Source organism: Musca domestica, unplaced genomic scaffold, assembly GCF_030504385.1.
Source record: "Musca domestica strain aabys unplaced genomic scaffold, Musca_domestica.polishedcontigs.V.1.1 15, whole genome shotgun sequence".
Taxonomy (NCBI): domain Eukaryota; kingdom Metazoa; phylum Arthropoda; class Insecta; order Diptera; family Muscidae; genus Musca; species Musca domestica.
Window position 1 is genome coordinate 4756095 of NW_026712207.1, and position 22814 is coordinate 4778908.

Sequence of the window (22814 nt, forward strand, 5' to 3'; positions counted from 1 at the left end):
GCAGCAACGGCAACAATTCACTTTTTCTTAAGGTCTTCTCAGACGACTCATCCATCCATCCATCGAATGCAGTCACCTCATTGACCAAATGAAGTCATAATGTTTTGTTGTTGTTGTTGTTGCTGGCCGGTGAATCCTTGGCTATGGCTTGATCGGTTGGTTGGTTTGTTGGTTGCTTAGGCAGTCTTGCTGTCTGCCTGTGTTCGGTTGGTCGGTGTTTTTTTCCAAGGAATAAATAAAAAGAATTTCTCCGTTTGTAAATGATGCCTATTTGAATGTAAAATATTTTAATGTTGAGACCAAACTGCCCGGGCCAAGTTGCACAAGACGCACAACAAAGAGAGGAGGGGGGAGGTGAGCTGTTTGTCGGTAGGAGAATGAGAAAACCAACTCCAGCTAATACCAGGGAAACGCCAGTAAAACGATGGCGAGCGAGCGCGAACAACATTTGTGAATTCAAGTTGATTTATGCTGCTCCAAACAATTTCAACTTTACACACCAAGTTGACCAGAATGGGAATCGCGAACAGCACGGATGTTATCTGAAAAAGGAAAATGTGAACATTGCAATGCCTGGCAGTCCACAAACGACAAGCAACAACACCACTAACAACATCAGACTAAAGTATATCATTTTTGGTTGACGACAAATGCTCAGCAGCAGCAGCAGCAGCCGAGTTGCAGCCAAGTTGCCACTGTTGCTGCTGCTGCCACTTCTGCTGTTGTTATTGTTTTGGTTTTGTTTTGCCTGAAAATCCGTCCTTACATCGCCAACGTCATCATCATCATTGCCAGCAACAACATGATCATCATCATCATCCTCATTGCAATCCCCATCATCGCCAGCTCCTCCATTGTCGTCATCATTATTAATGTTGCCATTGCCGTTGTCCTCGTCTTTGTCTTTTTCGCACACACAAAGTACGTGTTGTGATAGAATGCGGTTAACACAAATAGAGAGAGAGAGACAATACACAAACCAAAACTAATTTACAAAAGGTTAATACTACTACTCCACACTGCCGGACTGGCCGACCGGCCGGCCGACTGGCTGGCAGTCAGACACTTAGCCAGTCAATGAGGCAGGTTGTCGACTCAAGCGAACACACAACAACCCGGCAATGGGCACTCAGCCGCAGCAGCAACAACAATGGCTATGTTGCACAGTATTGTGAGTCGGACAGCAGGCGAGAGAGAAAGTCGTCTGTGTGGAGACGACCTCTCTCAGTTGTCTTTCTGGAAGGAAGCCTCTTGAAAAGATAGACGATCGCTCCCAATCGTCTCTAAGAGGACCTTCTCACTGCCATCCACAAATGAAAGGAGATAGCTTAGTCGTCCATAAATATCTCTTTTTCTTCTCTTTCTCTTTCAGTGGATTATACATCTACGACCTCGCTCAGTCACCTATACATATCTATAAACAAGTTAAAAAGCAGTAAGTTCGGCCGGGCCGAACTTTGAATACCCTCCACCATTTGGAACGAATTTAGACATTTTCAAAAAATAAAATCCTTAAAAAAATTCTGTTAACATTTTAAAAATACCAAATATAGCCGTTATATTGGGGTCTATACGATGTGGACCGACATAGGCATTGTTTGTCATAAGCCATTACCATATTCAAAATCGAAATAAACGGTGAATAATGTAGCTAAAATCATCAAAATATCGTATGTAGAGAGGTATCGTTATATCGGAGCTGTGCGAAGACATGGATCTGCATGGATGGCGGATTTTCCTGAGACGGCTATAGTTAGATGATCTCCTTACCGTCTAACCAAACTGACCGAGGTCGGTCCGACTTCGAAACAAAAACTGGAAGAAGCTTTCGATTTCGGATGCGAATTCGGTCCGACTTCTGGCCAAATGTTATGTGGAGTAGTTGACGTGTTGTCGGACCCAATTCGCTTGAATATATACAGGGTGAGATAAAAAAACTGCAACAAAGTCAAACGCCATAATTTTTTCATGTTTTTTTTTAAATTTTATTAAATGAAAGCAAAAAAATTCGGATATAGCGTCAAATTTTAGAATAAGTTTAGATTTGTTCGAATTGGTCACCTTTGGCACGAATTATGGCCTTCAAACGGCCAATGAAACCGTCACAAGCTGACCGAATGTTGTTCTGCGATATTTTGGCCCATTCCAGGCGAAGCGCTTGCTTGGAGTGATCGACACTTTGGTACTTTTTAGTGCCAACCTTGCTTTCCAAAATACCCCAGACACAATAGTAAAACGGTCTGGTATCCGGAGATTTTGGTGCTAATTGTGCGCTGGAAATGAAGTGAGGAACCTCATTTTGTAACCATTCTTGGGTGGTGCGTGCTGAGTGCGATGCTGCTGATGAAATTCCTGTTGGAATGTCCAAGGTTTGCGGCCAAAATGTTTGCGTGCCCAAGGCTTTAATACACCCTTCAGAATATTTTCGCGATAATATTCGACATTTATTCTGATGCCACGGTCGATTAATACGAGTGGAGAGCGACCATCGGCTGCTATGGCGGCACACACCATCACCATGGCAAGCGCTTGAGCTCTGGTGGCCAACCGAAGGTGCACATTTTCAGCTGACCTCTTTGGCAAGTAAACACGATCATTTTGTTTGTTTACAAACTGCTGGACAACGAATGTTTTCTCATCGGAGATGGAGAAAACCAAATTCGGCAGTTCACCACTTTTGGCCAAGCGAAGCAACTCTTTAGCTCTTTTTAGGTCTTTTTTCTTTCTGTAGCGGTGTAAGTTCTTTCACTTTTTGGAATTTCAACGGTTTTACCCCGAGCTCATTTTTCAATTTTTGCCGAATGGAATATTGCGAACATCTCACAAGCCATTCTTCGGCCACTGCGACGAGGGTTTCTATCAAGTCGCTTATTTGCTTTTCGAACCATTTCTGCTGATGTTGCTGTTTTCTTGCGTCCACTTTCTTCCAAATCTGCTATGTCTTCTTCCATCATTTCTATTTCTATACGACCTCAAAGATCTTTTATTTTTAAGAGATCTTATAGGCTCAGAATGGTCTTTTATATGAGGACCCCAAAGTTAAGCTCTTTTCATAGCAGACCTCAAAGATTATTTGGCTACAGAAGACATCAACGGTCTTATATCAAAATACCTCAAGGTTCTTCTATTTAAGGAAGGTCCGAAGAATATAGGGTCCTTCAGTGTGGAGAAAATGTCCTCTTAAAACATTTCACAGAGCTTCCCTTTTAAAGTAGCTCCTAAGTGTTCTCTATCTATAGAAGACCCAAGGTACATTTTGTCTATAGAAAGGACATTTAAAGGACTTCTTTTTTAAGAATACATCTATAGTCTTTTATGTTCAGAAATCTTCAAAAATCTTTTATCTATAGGAGGTCGCAGAGAAATTTTGCGCAAAAAAAGTCTTCTTTTATTTATGTAAGAGTGCAAGGATGACCTTATAGGTTATCTATCTTGAAAATAATTTAGGGCTTCTTTATCTGGAGAATATTTGCCATAGAAAATTTCCATGGTCTTCTGTTTATAGTAGCCTTCAATTTTTTTTCATATTCTTCCTATAGAAAGGACCTTTAAAGGACTTCTATTTTAAAAATACTTCAATAGTCTTTTGTGTTCAGGAAATCCTCAAAAATCTTTTATCTATAGGAGACCTCAGGGACATTTTGCCCAAAAAGGTCTTCTATCTTATAGGTCTTCTATCTTGAAAGGAGTTTAGGGCTTCTCTATCCGGAGAATATTTTCAATAGAAAATTTCTAAGGTCGTCTGTTTCATATTCCGCCTGAGGAATATTCTCTCTATAGAAAGAACCTTTAAAGGACTTCTATTTTAAGAATACTTTCAGAAGTCCTCAAAAAAATTTTTGGGAGGCCTTAAAGGCCTTTTATCCCAAAAGTTATCAAGAATATTTAATATTCTTTAGATTTCTGGGATCTTTTATTTATGGGCGCCCTCTAGGGCTATATCCAAGGTCTTCTACATAGAAAAGGCCCCACAGACTTTATATCTAAAGAAGATTCCGCCAAATTTGGATTTACACAAAACCTCTTTTTCTCCCTTCTCTTTTCATCACTTTGGTATTTACATTCCTTTTTTTTGACAAGAGTATAGACGACCTCAAAGGCTGCATAAGATTCCGCGGATTTTGGGTTTTTCACAATTCCACTTTTTCCCCCGATTTCTTTCGTGGTTAGCCTTTAAATTGTTTTTTTTTTCTCTGTCAAAAGTGATTACCCACATCACGTTTAAAATATTTTAACCCCCCACCGCTTCACCTGATGTTTGACACCTCCCTGGGATTGTGTTTGCAAAAATCTGCTGTCCTTGAAATTGAACTCTTTTTTTTCGCAGCTCAAGTTCAATTTTTGCACAATTCTTTCTTTGTTTAAAAAACAATTTATCAAAAAAAGAAAAAAATAGCACGTGCTGATAACAGAGGTCAATTCGGCTCACCCTGTCGTCAGCTGGGCCTTAGACAATGTTGCCAAAAGAAAACAATGCAAATGGAAAAATTATTATCATTGTGCAAAGGCAGTGACAGGTACTTATCACGAGAGCGAGAGAGAGAGAGAGAGAGAAATTCTTAACCTTTGACAACAAAAACAAAAAAATGATTTTTTGTCCGAACACTGTGCAGTCATAGTGTCTTTGTCTTTTTTTTTTGTTGGCGGTTAAGGCAATTGTTCAAGACAATCTGGGAGCACCGGCAGCGGCAGCAGCCCCCAGAAGCAGCAACAGCAGAAACAGCAGCAACAATGACGATGACAACAAACAGAGTCACCACGTAAATCAACAACAGCAACACCAACTCCAACAACACTGCACATCCAGAAGTCCAAACCAAAAGATAACATACGAGACCGGCGAAAAAGAGTATGTCAACTTTTTGGTGAGTGAGTGAGTGAGTGTCGCTTCTTTTTTAAGAAGCTGCAAAACCAGCTTTGCGCACACAAATAATGTTATCACCGTGAGAAAAATATAAACAGAAGTAAAACTAACTGTGGCACACATATACAAAGACATAGAGAGAGGAGGGGGGAGGTGTAGCTGGGGGGCTGACGACACACTCACGTTGGACACAACGGCTATGCGCGGCGCACTTGGTTTATGCAGAGATTTTTAAGGTACCTTACAGATGGTGCTGCTGCCGGCTGATGGGGAGCTCTTTTTTTTGTGTCGTTGTCGTCTTTGAAACGACACACTCTCACGCTCACCTTGCCGATGTTGAGGTGGTTCACTGGTTGGCTGCTCGGTTGGATGGTTGCTATCACACATTACACAAAATCAAACAAGAGAAATTTTTAACATGAAACAAACAAACAGCAAGTGTGTCTGTTTGTCTGTTTGTTTGTCTCTTTGTTTCGTTGGATTTGTTTGTGATCTACCACCATACACCGCCACTTGTCCCACGGTCGTCTCATGGTGCCCCCACCCCCTTTACCTGCCCTGCTTCGCATGACATCCACAAAGATTAAAGTTCCCAAGAAAAAACAAAGATTATGCGGCAAAATTTTTGTGTACTAGACACCATACCCCGCCTTCCCCTCCCAACATCTGGGTTTACAAAAAAAATGCGGGGGAGACCATGAATCCATCCGACTTATCTACAACGTAGTCCATACTACGTGTAGCCATTATAAAACTATCATCCAAACACTTTGTATTCCAAGCGATGCGATACTCGTATTTGTCGTCTCCTCCAGCAAAAAACAACAAAAAATGATAATCAGTTGGTGGTGACGTTGTAAATTTTAACTGGGTGGTGGTTAGGCTAAGCTGGGGCTGGGCAGCTGCAGGTACATTGTGAGTGTGAAAGATAATTATTTGCTACATTTGTTTTATTGACATTGAAATTAAAACAGAAAATGAAAACAAAATACCGCATTTCTTCTAGGCCACATTGGAGAGGTAAGTTTTACGGCAACTGGATTAACATAAATGTCAGAATTGCAGCTTTACATGATCCTTGATAGAAAATACTCGAAAACAGCAGGTTTGTTGGTTTAGAGTTCCTCCAGAAAATTTTCGGGAATTCCTCAGGACATCGACGTAGCTGGAAATTCCTTTCGAAACCATTTCGGATGGTGGTTGTCAAAATCAACAAAGAAAATGAGTTTTTTTGTTTTTAAAGAAAATTCTCGGAGGGAGAATAACTCAAGGTAGGGACGTACTCTAGCTGGGCCCAGGCTTCCTCCAAAATGGTTATTTTTTATCATTTTATATGAAAAAGACTTTTTTTTTGGCTGATTGGGTACAAAAATTTCAGAATTATAGTGATTGGGTACAAAAATTTCAGAATTGATCCTTGAAAGGAAAAATGGCAGGGTACAACTCAACCAAAGGTCCACCAGAAAAAAAGGGGAATTCCTCAGGACATAGACGTAACTGGAAAGGCCTTTCGAAACCATTTCGGATGGTGAAAATGAAAAGAAAATGAGTTTTCTTAAGGAAAATTCTCGAAGGGAGAATAACTCAAGGTAGGGACGTACTCTAGCTGGGCCCAGGCTTCCTCCAAAATGGTTATTTTCTTATAATTTTATATGAAAAAGGCCTTTTTTGGCTGATTGGGTACATAAATTTCAGCATTGTAGCCTTGAATGATCCTTGAAAGGAAAAATGGCAGGGTTTAAGGACCAAAGGTCCACCAGAAAAATTGGGAATTCCTCAGGACATAGACGTAACTGGAAATGCCTTTCGAAACCATTTCGGATGGTGGTTGTCTAAATCAAAAAAGAAAATAAGTTTTAAAAAAAAAAAAAAATTCTCGGAGGGAGAATAACTCAAGGCAGGGACGTACTCTATCTGGGCCCAGGCTTCCTCCAAAATGGTTATTTTTTATAATTTTATATGAAAAAGATTTTTTTGTCTGATTGGCGCCACCAAAATGGTTTTCTTTGAAAGACAATACTAGAAAACCGCTAGATTGTTATATGTTCAATGAATATTTTTTTGAAACAGAGATTTGATGGACAGACAGACGCGTACACTGGATTTGGCCCAGGCCTCCTCCAAAATGGTTATTTTATTTAACATTTTGTGTACATTTCATTTTCGAACTTTTTTTTGACTGATTGGGCGCCGCCAAAAGGTTTCCTTGAAAGAAAATATCGAAAACTAAAGAATTGTAGGTTCAAGAAAAAAAATATTGGGATTAACTCAGGACGTAGCTAGAAATTTCTTTCGAAACAATTTTGCGGGGTGTATCTAAAAAATTAAAATTTTTGAGGGAGCCCTAAATACGTTGACAGCTTAGGTTTACAGGTTCAATAAAAATGTTCCTAAAATACAAATTTAATAGAAAAATATTTAGGCTGGGACCTATGCTGGCTCAGGCCCCATACCTCCTCCGTAATTTTTGTTTTTAATATTTTTGTACATTTTATATGAAAAAGTTGTTTTAGTTTTTTAAACAAAATTCCCTAAAAATAACAAGTTAAGAAGCAGTAAGTTCAACTGAGCCGAACTTTTAATACCCTCCACCAGTTGGAACGAATTTGGAAAATTTCAAAAAAATAAAATCCGTTAAAAATTCTGTTAAAATCTTAAAAATACCGAATATATCCATTATTATGGGGTCTCTACGACGTGAACCTACATAGGCTTTGTTTGTCATAAGCCATTACCATATTAAAATTCGAAACTTGAAATAAACAGTGAATAATGTAGCTAAAATCATCAATCAAATCGTATATAGGGAGAAACCATTATATCGCAGCTATACGAAGACCTGGACCTGCATAGACAATTTTCTGTCACAATCTGTAGCATCCATTACGAACTTCAAATACGACATCTCAAACAATTTCGGTGAGTATTGCACCTAAAATCGTCAAAATACCGAATATAGGGAGGTATCATTATATGGGGGCTATACGAAGACTTGGACCTGCACAGACAATTTTCTATCTTAGGCGGTACTATCCATTTTTAACTTCAAATACCAAATTTGAAACAATTCCGGTGAGTATTGTACCTATAATCATCAAAATACCGAATATAGGGAGGTACTGATATATGGGACCTATAAGAAGACCTGGACCTGTGTAGACAATTTTCTGTCATAGGCTGTAGTATCCATTACGAACTTCAAATACCAAATTTGAAACAATTCCGGTGAATAGTGTCGCTAAAATCATCAAAATACCGAATATCGGGAGGTATCGTTATATGGGGCTATATGAAAACGTGGAACTACGTGGCCCATTTACGAACTTAACCTGCCTACTGGCAAAATAAACACGTGTGCAAAATTTTAGCCTTCTATCTCAAAGCATCCAGTCTCTGTTATATATGAAACTCCAAGGGCTTTTGTGCAGAAACCCTTAAGATTATTTTCTTTCCTCAAGGGTCTCCTATTAATGAAAGACCTCTAACTTTCTTTATATATAAGAATCTCAACGACCTTATGTCTCCTATCAATGAAAGGCCTCTAACTTTCTTTATATATAAGAATCTCAACGACCTTATGTCTGCAGAAGTCGACAGGCGTTTTCTATGTACCTAAAGGGAATGTTGTCTATAGAAGACCCCAAATGCTTTCCATCCAGAGAATATCTCAAGGGTTTTAGCTTTAATGATTCGTGAAGGAATAAAATATAAAACAATTTTTAATATAAAATAAGTTATGAACTATTTTTTGACTTAAATTACGATTATTTAAAATCTTGACCCTTTGACAGAATTGTAACAGAAGGGGTTAATCGATATCTATCATTTTAACACCGGAACATAGGTTAGTAAAAATATTGCAATACATAAAATTTGAAGAGAATCTGATGGTTATTTCGTATTTTATGAGAGATGTAATAATTCTAAATTTTGACGCGTTGTTGAGAAGGTACCGGAAGGAGTTTACCGATATATTCCATCTTCACATCAGATCTTGTGTTGATAAAAATATTGGAATGTATGAAATTTGAAGACAATTAGGCCCTTATTTGGCATTTTATATGCGTTATAATTATTCCAAATTTTGACCCTTTGTTGTAGGGGTCCTTACATGAGTGAGCCGATATTTTTTATTTTAGCCCCTGACCTAGCACTGACAAAAAAATTGAGATTTGCAAAGTTTGCACAAATTCGAATGCTGCTTTCTACCGATTTGCCCATCTCCGAATTCGATCTAATTTTAACAATAATATTACGATGTACCATTTTTCGGATACTTCCTTCGAGATTCATCGTACGCACTAGCCAGACAGATGGAAAATCATAGATCGACTCCAAATGTCCTAAATCGACATTGGCCCAAAGAGACCTAGGGCCTGAAACTCGATCTTTCCGCATTTGGACGAGAAAAAAAATTCTTTTTCATATATCCTAATTGTCCCAACTGTGTTTCTTCTCTTCACAAACATTTTAATGAAATTTTCATCCGGCTGAATTCCCTTGTAGATGTTCCATGGGCTCTTATTTCCGTGTTATCTATTGTCGGTCTCATTCCTAGGCACTTTGTAAAAATCCTTCTTTTCCTTAACATAATCCACTGTCTGTCTTCTTAATTCGCCGGAAATGATGGCATTAGGAATTCCGTTGTTATAAACTGTTGTCCTGAAAGTACTTCTTTTCCCCATTCTAATTCTTCCACGTTGGACAATATATACTTTTATACCCTACACCAAAAAAGGTATGGAGGGTATATTAAGTTCGTCATTCCGTTTGTAACTCATCGAAATAATCATTTTAGACCCAACAAAGTATATATATTCTTGATCAGCGTAAAATTCTAAGACGATTTAGCCCGTCCGTCTGTTGTAGTCACGCTACAGTCTAAACGAATTAAGATAGGAAGCTAAAATTTTGCACAGATCTCTCTTTTGTCTGCAGGCAGGTCAAGTTCGAAGATGGGCTATATCGGTACACGATATCGTATAGCCCCCATATAACGGTACTCCCCTATATTCGGTATTTTGATGATTTTAGCCACTTTTTCCAATGGAATTATCTGAAAATCCATACAAGGAGTTCCTTGTGAGTACTTTACACGCAGATATAGATTTGTCTTTATAGGTCCACAATATCGTATATCCCCTCATATATCGGCACCTTCCTTTATTAGATATTTTAAAGATTTTAAAAGAATTTTTATTGGATTTAATTTTTTTGAAAATTTTCTAATTCGTTCCAAATGGTGGAGGGTATTCAACGTTCGGCCCGGCCGAACTTACTGCTTTTTACTTGTTTCTATTATCATCAAACTATGTGTTTTTCAATAATTTGAGAATATTCCTTTGCTGTTTGATGGCGTGAAAGCCTGTTTGTGTGAAAGCCTCATAGATACCTCGATCTGGCTGAATTCTATTGGACATATTCCGTTGGCTATTAGTAAAATTTCTCACATCCTAATTCTCTCCGCTTCGGCAGATTATATACCAATAAACTGGCAATTTCGCATTAACTTGAGCACATTTCTTATCACACTGGTTGAGTTCTAGATATTTTTTCATTTAGAAATTCCATTGTTAGCATTAATGATTGTAACTTAACTCCAACGCCGTCCAGTTCCATTTTAACGAAGTACTGTGAGGATTCGCCGCTATAGGACTCTCTATCACCTAAGTTCATTCTATTATGTTTTTCTGCCAGAGTCATGTGGGAGAATTGAGTCATCTCGAAACGATTGAAATTTTTCGAAAATTTATATTTCAAATCAGGCCCTTCTCTGGGTGTATCAAGCCGTCAATCTATTTTACACTCCTGCATCTTGGTGGCGCCCAAATGTTGTTATTGTATTTTTTTCATTTTAGGATGTTCTGTAGTTTTTCCATCATTTAAATCATGGACTTGTGCCATCTGTTAGAAAAATAAAATTTATTTCATATCTCCTACCTCCCTCCCCCCTCAATCCTAATTTTTCAATTTGTTTTTTTTTTTTTTGTTTTTAGGGGATTTTACCGATTTCCAACCAACTTTTTATTTATGGCCATTGGAAATTGGCAATTTAATTCACCTCACAATTGATTACATTTAAAATGTTTCTTCAAATTCGTAAAAGCAATGAAATTAATCATCACTTCGATCGGACAATGAGGGGGAATGGTGGGGTATTACCAAATCATTTCAATGTAAAAATTGCCATACTGACGAACAGACGAAAAATCTGGATATAAACCAAATGTGTGTTCGCACACATACCCTTACCCACATGAGTGGGATGGCATGGCATTGATCTGTTCGATATCGGGCAGAATGGCAAACTGATCGAACACCTTCTGAGAATTGATCGAATAGTTTTTAAACACTTAGTGTTGTATCTCCCACCTCCTACTTCTGCTCCTCTGTCCGTCTAAGTAAAATTTTGGTTTCTAGTGGCTGCAATTAGACATGTTATTTATAGGAATCTATTCTACTTTATGTTGATCGTTTTTTTTTTTCGACATTACTTATTTTTTTGGAGGAGGAGGGGGCGGTGTGGTGCTGCTGATGATGATGACTGCTGCGTACAGTGAGTGTATGATACATAAGCCATTTGTGAATCACCACCCACCACAGTGGCGGCACATTCTATGTACTTTGCTACAAAACGTATAGAGGGGGAGGAGGAGGGGGCTAGAGTGGCCCCAGTGCAATTTGTTGTTGTTGCTGTTTTTTGTTTGATATGAAATTGTTTATATTTGTGTTGCCTGCCTGCACAAGGTAAGGAGCAAACAGAGTAGCCTTATCAACATATTTATCTCTCTTATGCTTGCTTGTTCACACGCCCCCATAACTCACCTTGCAAACGACTGGGGAGACTAAGTTGAAGAAAAAAACAATTCACATGATTCTTTCTTGGCGCACACAAAAGTTTACAAAACCCAAAGGTAACCGCCAGCCAGCAGCTTACAGTGGGATAACAATAACTCATACACTCACACACACACACTTCCCTTGAGAGCATCTCAAGGAACAATGGGCCAATTGGGCATGGAACTAAGGGAGATACTCCTCAAGTCAGTTTAGGTCACCATCGGGAAAATTTGACAACCACAGCAAGGTCTTACCTGGAAAGAGATGAAAAAATTGGGTTTTAATATAATTTTCGTAGAGTAAAAATTATTTTGCTGTCGATTCATCGAACGATTAGCCCACCTAGGGAACCCCATAATATGTCAGTTGTTTAGAAGTCACTAAATGTTCAGAATTTTAATTGTTTTGCGATTAAGAAGACCGGTTTATTTTTCAAGATAAATGTGTAAAAAAGTACAGACCTAATGAACCCTAAAATATATCAGGTGTTTCATAATCAGCAATTATAAATTAATTTTATTATACCCTTCACCATTCTATGCAGGGTATATTAAGTTTGTCATTCCGTTTGTATATATTCTTGATCAGCGTAAAATTCTAATTTCTTGATCAGCGCAAATTCTAAGATATAGCGATGTCCGTCTGTCTGTCTGTATGTCTGTCCGTCTGTCCATCTGTCTGTCCGTCTTTCTGTCTGTCTGTCCCTCTGTTGTAATCACACTATCTTTCGAACGAATTGAGATACAAGGCTAAAATTTTGCACACATGTTTTTCTTGCCAGTAGGCAGGTTAAGCTCGTAAATGGGCTATGTAGGTCCACGTTTTCATATAACCCCCATATAAAGGTACGTCCCGATATTCGGTATTTTGATAATTTTAGCTACATTATTCACCGGAATTGTTTCAAATTTGGTATTTGAAGTTCAAAATGGATACTACAGCCTAGGGCAGAAAATTGTCTATAAAGGTCCAGGACTTCGTATAGGCCCCATATAACGGTACCTCCCTATATTCGGTATTTTGATGATTTTAGCGACATTATTCACTGGAATTGTTTCAATTTTGGTATTTGAAGTTCAAAATGGATACTACAGCCTAGGACAGAAAATTGTCTGTGCCGGTCCACGTCTTCGTATAGGCCCCATATAACGGTACCTCCCTATATTCGGTATTTTGATGATTTTAGCGTCATTATTCACCAGAATTGTTTCAATTTTGGTGTTTGAAGTTCAAAATGGATACTACAGCCTAGGACAGAAAATTGTCTGTGCCGGTCCACGTCTTCGTATAGGCCCCATATGACGGTACCTCCCTACATTCGGTATTTTGATGATTTTAGCGACATTATTCACCGGAATTATTTAAAATTTGGTATTTGAAGTCCCATATGGATACTACAGCCTAGGACAGAAAATTGTCTGTGCAGGTTCCCGTCTTCGTATAACCCCCATATAACGGTACCTCCCTATATTCGGTCTTTTGATGATTTTAGCGTCATTATTTACCGGAGTAGTTTCAAATTACGTATTTAGAGTTCGTAATGGATGCTACAGCCTGTGACAGAAAATTCTCTGTGCAGGTCCAGGTCTGCGTATAGGCACCATATATCAGTACCTCCCTATATTCGGCATTTTGGCGATTTTAGGCACAATACTCACCGAAATTATTTGTGATGTCGTATTTGAAGTTCGTAATGGATGCTACGGCCTGTGACAGAAAATTGTCTTTGCTGGTCCAGGTCTTCGCACAGCTCCGATATAACGGTACCTCCCTATATAAAATATTTTGATGATATAACGTACCTCCCTATATAAGATATTTTGATGATTTTAGCTACATTATTGACCGTTTATTTCGAATTTGAATATGGTAATGACTTATGAAAAGCAATACCTATGTAGGTCCACGTCGTATAGACCCCAATATAACGGCAATATTCGGTTTTTTAAAGTTTTAACAGAATTTTTAGGGATTTTATTTTTTTGAAAATTGCCTAATTCGTTCCAAATGGTGGAGGGCTTACAGCTTTTCCGAACTTACAGCTTTTTAACTTGTTTCATCTCACCCTGTATATATGTTTTATCGGATTTGGTGCTAAAGTCCTACACATGCGTAATATACACCACAAAAATTATATTTGGTAACGGGCATTAGATACTGCTCGAAAATACGTATGACAAATTTTATAGAGATCGGTTTAGATCTATATCCTAGATCCCACATATATATCTTTATCCGTTATCAGGTTTTTTGTGCACCAAATGCCTAATATCAGACCAAATGGACTGAATTTTGGCAATTTCGGCTGAATTCATCGTAAAAACAAGTTCTTCAAATTTTGTGAAAATCGGTACAGTTATGGCTATAGCTCTCATATATATGTTTCATCCGATTTGATGTTGAAGTCCCTTAGATGCGTCATATGCACTCCACAACAATTATATTTGATACCGGGCATCAGATACTGCTCGAAATTACCTCTGCCATGTTTTAGCGAGATCGGTTCAGATTTTTATATAGTTTCGATATCGACATCTTCATCCGATTTTACGATTATTACTCACCCTATATGTAATATCAGCCCAAATTGAATAGATTTGTTCATATTCAAACGAATTTTACCATTTGGTGAAACCCAGGTCCAGTCCCTATTGCTCCAAAAAATGTTGTTAATGTCATCCTTATCGAAGTCATATCATGCGCTATAGTTGGTATGATCTACTTCACTTAAATTCCCAATTTAAACTTTTTTGTTACGGGAGCTCTACTAAATACGCATAGAGGTGTAGGGTATCATATAGTCGGCCCCGCCCGACTTTTGACCTTTTCTCACTGGTTTTACTTTCGATTTTTTTTTACCTCCATCCGAAAACGATTACTATTACGGCTTAGTACCAAAGCTTACTTGGAACTAGTAACCCAAGGACACCCACCACTTTCGCCAACTCAATTTGAGCTGCTCTGTTTACATTCGGGCTTTGTTTAAAACTTTGTTGTACACACACACACATATCTCCACATAATCGCATAAACAGATATCCTCCTCGAAACTCATTCGGATGATGATGATTTCGTTTTGTGTGCACTTTAAAACGCCACAAAAATATCATTTATGTTGATTTGCAAAGCTCCACAAAGCCGATCTCTGTGTGTTATTTTTTTTTTTCGTCTGCCTGGGACTGCATTGGCCCGATGCTGGCAATGATAACGATAATATTGTTGTTTTTGTTATTGCTGTTGATTTTGTTCTGCTTTTCTTGATGATGCTGATGATGATGGTGCTGATATTGTTGGCAGATTTTTCTTCAGTTCATTTGTCTGGTGGTTACTCTTAATTTCGTCTGTCGCTTTTTGTGATGTATTTATTGTCGAGCCGAGTGATAGACATGTTTACCAACCTGACGTTACGTTAAATGATGTTTCTCAAAAAAACAGCAGCAGCAACAAAAAATGAAACGGCGAAGAGCGATGAATAAAAATAAGTTGTTTTGATGGTTTCTCTCATCTAAATCATACATCCATCCATGCCGGCCATCAGTCAGCCAGTCAGACAGCCAGGCAGGCAGGCCGTCATCCATCCATATCACCAGAATTCCTGTTAAGAGAACGCTTTATATTTGATTAGTTGATTACGTTTTGCATCTGTCTCAACAACAAATTTTGGAATATTTTTGTTTTGTATCAAAAAGTTGCTGCTTGTCGCGATGATGATAAGAATTAAACAGAAAAATTCATGCCTAGCCATCAGGTCCAACGTGACAATTTAATCAGCTCATCAGCAGAAGTTTCTTACGTCACAGTAAATCTCTTGCTCCGCAGGCCCGAGTACAGAAGCAACCACAGCAGCAGCTGATAGCAAAAATCAAACGCATTCCATAGTCATAAATTAAAAGTTATACTGCGTTGATAATAAACACCGTGACGCCTCACTTTTGGGTATATCGTAAGTGTCTCGGCATACACTCATACACACGGATATATGCACGCTGCGAAATTAAAAGCATCTTCGCTATGCGTCACACTTAACGCATTTTTATCATTCTGTGATGCTAGCTAGCCGCCACAGGCTCCTGTTCTCGTGAAATGTTTAATCGGTTATTTTTTTCCGATTTTTTTTTTATTCGACGATATTTGGCAACCTTGTATTGATTTTTCTATAAATCTGATAAATGTCATAATTAAATGAGCCATATAAATTTTATTATCTCGAAATATGAGTCATAAAATGTTATTTATTTTTTATGGTTTAATGTCGAGAGGCCAAATGTGGGAGCTCTGCGATTATTGAAAAAATTCTAGAAGGAGAAGACCTATGAAAAAATGTTTGGGGGACTTTTTTTGTTCGCTCGCTATGATATTTCAAAGTATAAAGGTCGATTAGGGACGACGGCGGCAGAATTTTAGTGTGGCTTTGGAATTTGTTTCTATTTTGAAACGAGGGAACAACTCTCGTTTAGTAAAACTCTTCGATTTTTTCGAAATTGTTTCCAGAGGTAGGTATTTTTACCCTGATTCCGGAAAAAAGGTATTTGAACAAATTGTAGCATTTTGGAAAGTTAAGAGTGTCAGCTATAATTTCGCATCAATTTTGTTGACCCCCATAATGGACCCTTTTTGGACTTTTTGGGGTTTTTACAAAAAATATGGGTCCAAAAAATCGATAATTTGACTATAACTTCCGAACCTGTGAACATGTGACCACTTGTTGGATAGGTATTTTCATAAGCTTTCCTATACCGATATTGTCTATATCGGGTAATTGGATCCGGGTCTAGTCGGGGTCCTGAACCCGAACTTTGTTTTTTACTAAACTGAAAGTCCTGAACCCCGACTTTGTTTTTCACTAAACTAGAGTTAAGCCAAAATTTCAAAGTAAAGGATAACCTTATTCTTTGAATTTAGTTACGATTCTCTATCCAATTCGAAGCAATAATTGTAGAGGCGAGGAAGGCAAACAATGGCTTCCTTGGGGTGTAGTTTCGATTCTAGTTATACCCCCAGCCGTATGGCTAGAGAGGGTATACCGGGTGATATAAAACAAGTTAAGAAGCAGTAAGTTCGGCTGGGCCGAACTTTGAATATCCTCCACCATTTGGAACGAATTTGGAAATAAAATCCCCAAAAAATTCTGTTAAAATTTTAAAAATACCAAACATATAGCCGTTATGTTTGGTGTCTATACGACGTGGACCCACATAGGCATTGTTTCTCATAAATCATTACCAAATTCGAAACTTGAAATAAATGGTGAAAAATGTAGCTAAAATCATCAAAATATCGTCTATAGGGAGGTACCGTTATATCGGAGCTATACGAAGTCGTGGACCTACATGACCCATTTGACCCCCCATACTATGGTGGAGAGTATAAAAATGTCGGAAGTAGCATCAAATTTTAGAATAAATTTAGATTTGTTCGAATTAGTCACCTTTGGCATGAATTATGGCCTTCAAACTGCCAATGAAACCGCCACACGTTGCCCGAATACTGTTCTGCGGTAGAAATGAAGCGAGGAACCTCATTTTGTAAGCATTCTTGGCAGGTGCTGAGTGCGATGGTGCTGAGTCCTGTTGGAATGTCCAAGGTGATCTTTTTGTTTTTTTTTTTTTTACAAATTGCAGGACAACGAACGGAGAAAACCAAATTCGGCAGTTCACCACTTTCGGCCAAGCGAAGCAACTCTTTAGCTCTTTTGAGTCTATTTTCCTTCTGTTGCGGTCTAAATTCTTGTACTTTTTGAAATTTCAATGGCTTTACCCCGAGCTCATTTTTCAAAATTTGCCGAATGGAATATTGCGATATGTTCAGCTCACGAGCCATTTTTCGTTGTGGCTTAGAAATGACATCAGTCTGAATTTGGTTGCAGTTTTTTCATTTCATCCTGTATATCATATTTATAAGGTCCGATAGCAAATGGACAATATTCTCCCATGCCCAATTTAAATAATCATAACAAAAGTCGAAATATATTTCAATAATCGAACATTGGCTGAGAGTATACATCTGTCGGCAAAACTGACTGATGATATTTTTAACTTGTTTTATGTATCCTTATTTTTAAACCTCTCTAACCCACCCCCCACAAAATCAACTTACACTGATTACCCGTTATGCATTTTGTTCTTGTTTCTTTACAGCACAGCTCGCTTCCATAAGATCAATATCAGCCAGCAATCGGACGGTGGAAAACGGGCAAGAGCTGCGGATTGTGTGTAAGGTGACGGGCAGGCCGCCACCCAAAGTGACATGGTTTAAGGATCATCGATCAATAAATCGAAATCGTAAACTGTATCAGTTTATACACTATAAGTAGGTCAAACAACATCACAACCATTTTTCATTAAAAATTAGGGATCTAAAAAAATACTCAAATAACTTTTGACATCCCCAAAAAATAATTTAAAATGATCTCATTTTTTTTAATTAATATTTTTTTCTTTGCTTTTCTTAGGAAGAGATCTGAACTTATTATACGTTCGTTCAATACCTCTGATGCGGGTCGTTATGAGTGTCGAGCAAAAAACAAGGTTAATCGAAATATAGAACGCAGAACCATTGTCATCAAAGCGTATCCAGGTATGTTGGATTCTCATGGGTGTCTACACCATTTCCATGAGAAGTTATTTTTTTAACCAAATATAAAATTAATTGATTTTATATTTTTGTTTTGTTTCGTTTAGTCGTACAACGCTTTGATCCAAATCCCCGAGGTGCTGGCAACACCTGCCCCGATGATGCCTCTGAGTTTTGTTTCAATGGTGGAACCTGCAAGTTCTTCTCTGAAATCAGTTCCTATTCGTGCATGTAAGTCAAAAAAAATCTGATCAACCTTAAAAAATTAAAAAAAAAATATTTTTTTAAAAAATCCCCGTTTGTTGCTCCTTCAGAAAGTAATTATTTAAAAAATCCCCGTTTGTTGCTCCTTCAAAAAATAATTATTTAAAAAATCCCCGTTTGTTGCTCCTTCAAAAAATAATTATTTAAAAAATCCCCGTTTGTTGCTCCTTCAAAAAATAATTATTTAAAAAATCCCCGTTTGTTGCTCCTTCAAAAAATAATTATTTAAAAATCCCCGTTTGTTGCTCCTTCAAAAAATAATTATTTAAAAAATCCATGCTTGTTGCTCCTTCAAGAAATAATTATTTAAAAAATTCCCGTTTGTAGGTCCTTCAAAAAATAATTATTTAAAAAATCTACATTCGTTGCTCTTTCAAAAAATACTCTTTAAAAAATCCACGTTTGTTGCTCTTTCAAAAAATTCGTTTTAAAAAATCCACGTTTGTTGCTCTTTCAAAAAATAATTATTTAAAAAATCCCCATTAGTTGCTCTTTCAAAAAATTCTTTTTAAAAAATCCACGTTTGTTGCTCTTTCAAAAAAATATTTTATTTAAAAAATCCAAGTTAGTGGCAACTTCAAAAAATAATTATTTAAAAAATCCCCATTTGTTGCTCCTACAAAAAATATTTTTTAAAAAAATCCCCGTTTGTTGCTCCTTAAAAAATAATTATTTAAAAAATCCCCGTTCGTTGCTCCTTCAAAACATTATTATTTAAAAAATCCCCGTTCGTTGCTCCTTCAAAACATTATTATTTAAAAAATCCACGTTTGTTGCTCCTGCAAAAATAATTATTTAAAAAATCCACGTTTGTTGCTCCTGCAAAAATAATTATTTAAAAAATCCACGTTTGTTGCTCCTTCAAAAAATAATTATTTAAAAAGCCACGTTTGTTGCTCCTTCAAAAAATAATTATTTAAAAAATCCACGTTTGTTGCTCCTGCAAAAATAATTATTTAAAAAATCCACGTTTGTTGCTCCTTCAAAAAATAATTATTTAAAAAATCCACGTTTGTTGCTCCTGCAAAAATAATTATTTAAAAAATCCACGTTTGTTGCTCCTTCAAAAAATAATTATTTAAAAATCCCCGTTCGTTGCTCCTTCAAAACATTATTATTTAAAAAATCCACGTTTGTAGCTCTTTTAAAAAATAATTATTTAAAAAATCCACGTTTGTAGCTCCTTTAAAAAATAATTATTTAAAAAATCCACGTTTGTTGCTCCCACAAAAAATAATTATTTAAAAAATCCACGTTTGTTGCTCCTACAAAAAATAATTATTTAATAAATCCACGTTTGTTGCTCCTTCGAAAAATAATTATTTAAAAAATCCACGTTTGTTGCTCCCACAAAAAATAATTATTTAAAAAATCCACGTTTGTTGCTCCTACAAAAAATAATTATTTAATAAATCCACGTTTATTGCTCCTTCGAAAAATAATTATTTAAAAAATCCACGTTTATTGCTCGTTCAAAAAATAATTATTTAAAAAATCCACGTTTATTGCTCTTTCAAAAAATAATTATTTAAAAAATCCACATTTGTTGCTTCTTCAAAAAATAATTATTTTAAAAAATCCACATTTGTTGCTCCTTCAAAAAATAATTATTTAAAAAATCCACGTTTGTTGGTACTTCAAAAAATAATTATTTAAAAAATCCACGTTTGTTGGTACTTCAAAAAATATTTTTTTAAAAAATCCACGTTTGTTGGTACTTCAAAAAATAATTATTTAAAAAATCCACGTTTGTTGGTACTTCAACAACTTCCTTTAAAAAAATTATAATAATTTAAAAAAATTTACGTTGGTTGTTCCTTTAAAAAAAATTATTTAAAAAATCCACGTTAGTTGCAAATACAAAAAAAAAATTTAAAAAAATATATTTTTTTAATCCACGTTTGTTTCGGTCTTCGGAGAAATATTCTTTTTTTTAGGTCTGTTTTTCCTTAAGTTTTTTAATTCATTTTTAATGTTTTCCCCTTTTCATCTTTCCAGATGTCCTGAAGGCTTCATTGGTGAGAGATGCGATCGCAAGGAAGTCAACAATCCCAGTACGTACAGCAACGAACAAGAGTGTGGCGATAAAAAGTATTTTGGAAGTTATTATTGCTAAAGTAGGCTTTTCTATAGCATCCAATGTTTAACGATATAGAAACAAAAATCTCAAAAAAGAAAAAAAAAACTCGAAATTTTTTATAAGAAAAAAAATGAGTCTTATATTTGGAAAGATGGCAAAGACGCTAACTAAGAAATTGTCCTCTACAAACATGACCTCCTTAAAAAAATGATCGAGAAAAAATGGAAGGACATGAATTGGATATTTGACAAAAAGAAAAAACTTTCTGTAAAAATTACCCACCCCCCTCATTTCAATACAATATTAGCTTAGGTTGTACACACACATGTATAGGAGCAATTTCCCAAGGATCTTGTTTCAGTGTGTGGGTACATATGCCAAAAAAAACGAATCAAACTATTAACAGCAGACAACACCAAAAAATTCAAATAAATCAAAATAGTTTTCTTTTTCCAAGAATATTTTTTTAGAATAATAATTACCATAACACACACACATACACAAATATATTTAAAACAATAACAAAAAAAGAAATAAACAAATATTTGTATAGTACAAAAGAATTGTAACGCAACGTAACGTACACACAATGGCACGTAACGTAAACGAATGCAACAACAACACAACAACAGTATGGGCCCTTGATGGCTAACCACATGCACAAATTCTCACCACATTCCATAACATCCGCTTAGGTATTGTCTTTTGTTTACTTTCCCACCAAACTACTACTACTCTCCTCCTTCGCTTCACTCTCTTCACTTGTTGTAATTTTTGCGAAGAACCACCCCTTGAAAGGATTTGAATTCCAATAGCCAATTCGATTGATTCGGTTAAGATCGAAACAGAACAGAAGGTGCTATAGAAAGGCTTTGTTTTTTTTTTCTTCTTTGTTTGAACACTTAAACTACACACACACCCACCCACCCTCACACACACACAGACAAAGAGACTACCCGCCCAAATACCATAATTACTTTTCTCCCCCTCCGCTAAGCGGTTACTAACCCAGAATCTAAATAAGTTGTTGTTCCTTAGATTTTCCAATTTAACCTTACTTTTTAGTAATTTATTATATCTCGTATATACACACAAATACATACATACACACATGTACGTATGTAATGGTATATAAGATTTTGTATTTTTTCATAAATAATTTTAATTAGTATTTTTTTTAATATTTTTTTTTTTTAATTTATATGCATCACTAATTCAACTTTAAGTTGGTATTTATTTTTATTTGTATTTGTTTGCATAGATAGAATTTTAAAACTCGGTTATTTGATTATACAAAACTGCAATAAAACCGGTTAACTGACCCACCCATATTGAAATAATGCCATGCTTAACATTAGTACAGAGGCTTTTTATCCCCAAATAAAACAAAAACAATTTAAACAAATAACAAATTAAATAGAATATATAAAATAACAATAGACTACTACTGTAACCATTAACCGAGTACCGAGTACTTAATATATTTTTCCAATAACACATAACAATGTAGTTTAGTTAATATAAAAAAGCAAAATATCCAAAGTTAATTAAATTATTTTATACACATACATATATATACACTCACACACACACATACCCATTTTTTTCATCCATACATGTAGTTCATTTTCAAACTCCAAAACGAAAAACGATTACTCGATAGTCACTTTTTTAAAATTATTTTTGTATAAAACTGAATTTATTGTATTTTTTTCCCTCCAAAAAAAAGTGTATTTCTTGAAACGAAATAAAAATGAAATTTTGTCACAAAAATAAAAATATCAAATGAAAATGTTCAGTTGCTTACAAGGTGTGGAAAGAAGATGGGTAACCAGTCGTTTGCAGTTATCGGTTATTTAAAATCAAATCGGGTATAAGAAACTTTCTAGGATATGTAGAAAAAATTGACTAATAAGTTTTCAATATTTGGTGTCAGCAAAAAAATCTGACTTCAAGATTAGTCGAGGATGTCAAATTATCGAAAAATCGATTTTTCTTTTCGACTTTTGTCACCAAAGTCGATTCGAATCAAGTTAAGGTTTTGATTCGAATTTCTATCTACAGATGATAGCGCTAATTATTCAAATTTTCGCTGGATACTTCTAAAATAGTATAGAATTGAAATTAATAACTCGAAAATCATTTGAATACATTCTGGCGCGAGTAAAATTGGAAAGTCGAACGAAAATCCAA

The 22814-nt window shown here is 36.2% G+C and overlaps 1 protein-coding gene across 5 annotated transcripts in view; it reads left to right on the forward strand.

Moving 5' to 3' along the window:
• LOC101899712 (protein vein) overlaps window positions 1-22814 on the forward strand; it is a 217580-nt gene that overhangs the window by 189150 nt on the left and 5616 nt on the right. For 3 of the 5 annotated variants that reach the window (XM_059119563.1, XM_059119564.1, XM_059119562.1), the window contains 4 exons: window positions 17842-18013; window positions 18156-18280; window positions 18385-18508; window positions 20540-20755. In XM_059119563.1, the coding sequence (XP_058975546.1) occupies window positions 17842-18013; window positions 18156-18280; window positions 18385-18508; window positions 20540-20657 (539 nt within the window). In that variant the 3' untranslated portion in view covers window positions 20658-20755. Of the gene's footprint in view, window positions 1-17841; window positions 18014-18155; window positions 18281-18384; window positions 18509-20539; window positions 20756-22814 lie in introns of those variants that run through there. The other 2 variants (XM_059119565.1, XR_009341743.1) reach the window with 2 other exon arrangements.